The sequence below is a fragment of the Galeopterus variegatus genome, unplaced genomic scaffold (assembly GCF_000696425.1).
Source record: "Galeopterus variegatus unplaced genomic scaffold, G_variegatus-3.0.2 Scaffold45551, whole genome shotgun sequence".
Lineage (NCBI taxonomy): Eukaryota > Metazoa > Chordata > Mammalia > Dermoptera > Cynocephalidae > Galeopterus > Galeopterus variegatus.
Window position 1 is genome coordinate 1 of NW_007771662.1, and position 5,210 is coordinate 5,210.

General features: G+C 37.4%; 1 protein-coding gene across 1 annotated transcript; it reads right to left on the bottom strand.

The window, feature by feature from the left end:
- Positions 1 to 364: 364 nt before the first annotated feature.
- Positions 365 to 3,841, bottom strand: LOC103584146 (1-phosphatidylinositol 4,5-bisphosphate phosphodiesterase beta-4-like; the record flags this gene model as incomplete). Its single annotated transcript, XM_008565254.1, has 4 exons — positions 3,751 to 3,841; positions 1,514 to 1,655; positions 815 to 899; positions 365 to 489 (listed from the first exon to the last, which is right to left on the bottom strand). Coding segments are annotated over exons 2-4 (319 nt in total), but the record flags the coding sequence as incomplete, so codon positions are not given.
- Between the last annotated feature and the right edge of the window lie 1,369 nt (positions 3,842 to 5,210).

The window sequence follows — 5,210 nt, forward strand, 5'->3', positions numbered from 1 at the left end:
AAAAAAAAAAAAAGATATTCAAATCCTTCTCACTTAATCCTGCCTCTGGAAATCAAGAAAACAAGTTTGATCCAAAAGGAAGAACAATTAGAAATATTTCAGAATAGGGGATAATGTTTAGTAGAAGAGTCATGGCATTTATGAAAGGAATTTCAATTTAAATCAAAACATTTTATTTTCTACCATTGTTTTACTGCTCTATTTTGGTTTTTTAATTTCTCACCATTATATAAATACAACACATTGTTTTGCCATATGTCTGCCTCCCTTAAAAAATGCCCACAGACAACTGATGGCAACTGCTTTGCACCATCCTGTCAAAGCGTTCTCATGGAATTCGGGGTCACTGGACATCAGTTCCTACCTGGGGTTTGATAGTTCAGTGAAACCATCTGGCAGCCAGCGTTCCAGAAAATCTGAGGCATGTAATTACTGGAATCTACTCGGCCTCCCTTGGGGTAAATGCGACTCATTTGCCGTTTGTTATAACTGTGTAATTTATTAAGGAAAACAGAAAAAAGTGTTCTACAGCAGAGATAAATAAACAGAGCTAAAACAAAGGTCTAGGCCAACAATGACAAACATGTAGACAGCACAGAGCAAATTTCACATTTATAAATGATTAAGAGAAAAAAATCACAATTCATGTGTGGGTTATAAAAACAATTCACATTTGGGCAGATTGTCGCTGCTGCCATGATCTTTCACACATATTCTATTAGCTCTACAACCTTATTTATATATTAGCCATTAATCTATTTCAGACTCCTGCCAAACCAAAAGCACACTCACTCCACCTGATACATTAGGATACTTTACAAATTCAATCGCATGTGTCTTCAAGTAGCCAAGACCCACCGATTCATTAAAAGAAGACATGTTGTAATGAATGTTGCGTTCTGTAAAAGAAAAGCAAAGATGCACTCAGAAACCCTGCCATCAAACCCTCACAGAAAGACAAGCAATAAACATAATTACATCCTGAATCACTAGGCTTTGGAGGCCAATGTTACATTATCCTGTCAGTAGCTCCTGTTTCATTAACATCCTGTGGATGGAGACTGCTGACTTTAAAAAAAAAAAGTGTGCTCGATTAAATTTGAAATCCCTAAACAAATTATGTGTACCCCAATTGCCATGGCCACCCTTGAAATATGTATTTTTGATGATGATGATGATGGCTTCTCACCCCAGAAATGATTATGAAAGGTTTTTAAAAACTTCATGTTTTTGAAGACAGGCTTTTGATTAAAAGAAGTATTCTAAAAGCACGCAGAGCACTAACAAATCCATAGTCTCTAGAGCCCCCCAGTGGATGATGTGGGGAATGACAATGCAATGTCACCGCATGCCAAGGACACGTGGCTGTTATGGTCTGTGAAACAAAAATAAGGTGAGGTGGAACTGTCCCCATGCCCAGAAAAGAAAATGGCAACAAGCCAGATCAGAGCTCATCAGCACAATAAAAGAAAAGCAGACAAAAAAGGCTATTGCATTTAACCTTTGGGGTTACCTTCAGCCACATGGAAACCTTGAAACTTTACGGGCTGTGCGTAGTTGATCATTGTGGACAAATACGGGTGGATATTAGTGGTAGCACCTACATATTTATAAGATGCCATCCACGCCTGTTCATCTTCTACAGTGACCAGGCCCTACAAGCACAATGAAGAGAACGTGCATGTCGATGACTTCAGCGGGACTCAGATACATGCTGCAAACTTCCTTACTAAAGATCATTTGACACATAAAACGAAAGGACAAGAGATTTTGTTTCCTCCATTATGCTAAAGGATAATTTAAAAAGTTAATGACTATTCTAGTTCCAAATAATGCAAAAGGAGGTAATTATAAAATATTAAGCTTATTCTTACATTTTTAAGACATCTCTCGATTTGCAAAGGACTTCAAAATATTTAAGAAACCGTATTGGGCCTCTCATATGTACAGCAAGTATTATCATTCATATTTTCACAATTTGAGGCATAAAGGCAAAAACGTGACTCTAAAACGTTAGTGTGCATTAGAGTCACCTGCAGTGCTTGTTAAAACACAGATTCCTAGGCCCCAGCTTCAGAGTTTCTGATGAAGTGAGTCTGGGATGAGGTCCAAGAATGTGCATTTCTATCACTAGCTAGTTCCCAAGTGCTAATGATGGGCTGTGGGGGACACACTTCACAGCAGCACTGCTCTAGAATTTAAGGCACATACATAAGTCGTTTATTGTACTTTTAAAAAGGCACTCAATCTTAAAATAATCTGATAACTTGCTACATAGGACATATTGAAATTGGCACTACTTTCCACAGAGGGAAGAAAACCAAATTATTTTAATTTATTTCTTGATAAATCAGAACAAAAGCAACAACAAAAATAATGCCTTCAAAAGTGATCAACATTTTGTTCAAAACTGAAAAGCTAAATTTCCTGCATAGAGTGAATCTACATGGACAAATTGCTTAACCACATAGTATAATCCACGAGGAAAAAAATGATTGGACCATGTGTTTGTCTTAACTGATGACCTAATCTGAGCATTCTAAATCATCAAACTGATTTTGCCAATAAAAGCCTGAGGTAAATAATCAAATAATGTAACTTATTTTTACATTGATCATTTTTTCATATGTCCCAACACACTCTTTCCCCCAAATAAGGTCTGTTCCTTCCTTGTGTGTTTCATGATAATAAATAATGCCACTACTCTCTGTTCGGCACTAGGATGAATTTTTGCACGTACAACCTCATCACTGTCAAGATGCTTAGTGAAGATTAGAGTCCTATCCACTGACCACCTGAGAAATCTAAAGCTTCAAGGATTAAAATAATTTAGCTAAGAAATGACAGTGACCAAATTCAGTCAATCTGTGCACTGTTGATTCCAATACCTTATGAAATTCTAGTATAAGAGAAGAGTGTACTCCTAAACATTTTTGGAGAGGACTATGATCAGATTTATCTAAAATTCTTTCAAATTTAATATTTAAATAGTAAGAAGATAGGGTCTCACTCCAAATAAGGTAAGACCCCACAGACAGTAACGCAGTATTTTCTGAAGATCTGAAGTGTGAGCACAAAGGCAAATTTTTGCCTGTGACTGTCATCAGTCTCACTATTGTGTAATAAATAAACCATATACACTTACTAAAAAAGGCCACCTTGATCACCATGAAGAACTTTAAAGAGGATAAAAGAAACTGAAAACGTAACTTTGCTTTCCTTACAGTAAGGCCAATATCTAATAACATCAAATAAGAATCCTAGAAGGTATACAGTGTGAAATTAACTAATGATCTTCCAGAATGTCAATGTCATCAGAACCAAGATCATCTTTCTATTATGCTGTGATATGGATTTGATGACCTGTTACGTCATTTTTATTTTCAAATTCATTATGCTAATGATTATGTAACCCTATTCTAGGAATGAAATCTTTAGTTCCATCTAAGAAAATGCCTTACTGCATTAAACATCTAGTTTTAGAGAAATTGTTCCCACCTGCCCTAGTTTTGTGATTTTTTACCCAGGATTTAATCATTTTATCACTGTGATTAATTCTTTCCTTTGAAGACTCTTATAATTAGATGCCTCAAGCATGTATATATTATACCTATAAACAGTAAGCCTGACATTCCATGGGCTGGAGGAGAGAGCTTATCAACAACACTGAGGACACAATGTTCCATTTTAGAGGCCACATATGGGTGTCTGGTAATAAAAACAAAATGCACAAGAGAATCATTTTGTTACCTTTTTGTTGTTTTCATGTTCAAGGTCATCACTGGCCTAAATTAGAAAAAGAAAATACTTTGGTTATTTTCTAAGTGGCAAAATCCCAAATTTATTACTCATAAATATCTAAATATTTAAATAAATATCAGCTTGTTATTCTATTTATTTGTTAAGACAGGAAATTATTGATGGCATAAAACCATGGATGACAGCAAGTACTGAAAAGATGTGATGGCCTGTTTTATACACCAGAAAAGCAAATTTTAATGCTACTTACCTCCTTTGTTGATTGGTCTTTGCCTATTGAGATGTTTCATTGTAATAATTTAATTAGTGATTTAGTCATGGTGCTTAGGAAATAAATAATCAATGTGGCACCTCCCCTGATATGTACAGAGTAGCAAGCATCAATAACTACTCTTCAGTAATTCAACATTCACATCTGCGTATGTGCTATGCACTGAATGTGTCCCCCTCCCTCACCCCACCAATTCATGTGTTGAAACCCCAATCCCCAACGCCATAGTATTTGGAGCTGGGGCCTTTGGGAGGTAACTGGCTTACAAATGGGATTTGAGCCCTATAAGAAGAGATGAGAGAGCTTGCTTCCTCTCTCTCTCTCTCTCCACCATGTGAGGACATAAGCAGAAGGAGAATCCTCACCAGGAACCCACCGGCCAAAACCTTGATCTTAGACTTTCCAGTCTCTAGAATTGTGAGAAATAAATTTCTGTTGGAAGAAATATATTTCTGTTAATAAATTTCTGTTGTTAGCTTAAACAACAGAATGTTGAACTGAACAACAACATTCAGTTTATGGTAGTTTCGTTACAGCAGCCCAAATTGATTAAGTACTGATGAAGGCTTTATGGAGCAAAGCAGCATTCTTGAGTCTTAGTAAGTAATCTGATGTTCTCAAAGTAGTCACAATTCCCTATGTCAGAAAAGATAGGATACATTGGCAATATTCCTTTGGCTTTGCTCTCCCATCTTCCTACCACCCAGTGCACCCACCGACCTGTGTCTTCGTCCACTGCCTTCACTGACAAAGTATCCCGCTCCCATCGCATCATCATGATCCCATCCACTTTCACTTTCTCAAGGAATTCCCAGGCAGTCATCCCCTCTCTCTCCTGCAAGACTAAGCTCTCTCTCTTCTACTGCACCATTTGCAACCGTTTGCAAACACACTCCAGATTGATTCATCCTAAAGATAACACTCCCTTGACTTCTCAGGTTCCCTTTAGCTACCAGCCTGTCTCTTGTTCCCCTTCACAGCAAAACTTCTCAAAAGCACAGTCTCTACTCATTCATATCGACCTGCTCCAGTGCCCACCTGCTCCAAGCTCTCCACCAAAACTTCTCTTAAAGTTAGGAAATAAACCCAGAGAATCAGATGTCAGTGCTATAGAAACACCTGCTTGGCACCTTCCCTTGAACCTCTCTGGGCATCTCAAATAGCTTGTCCCATTTAAAGC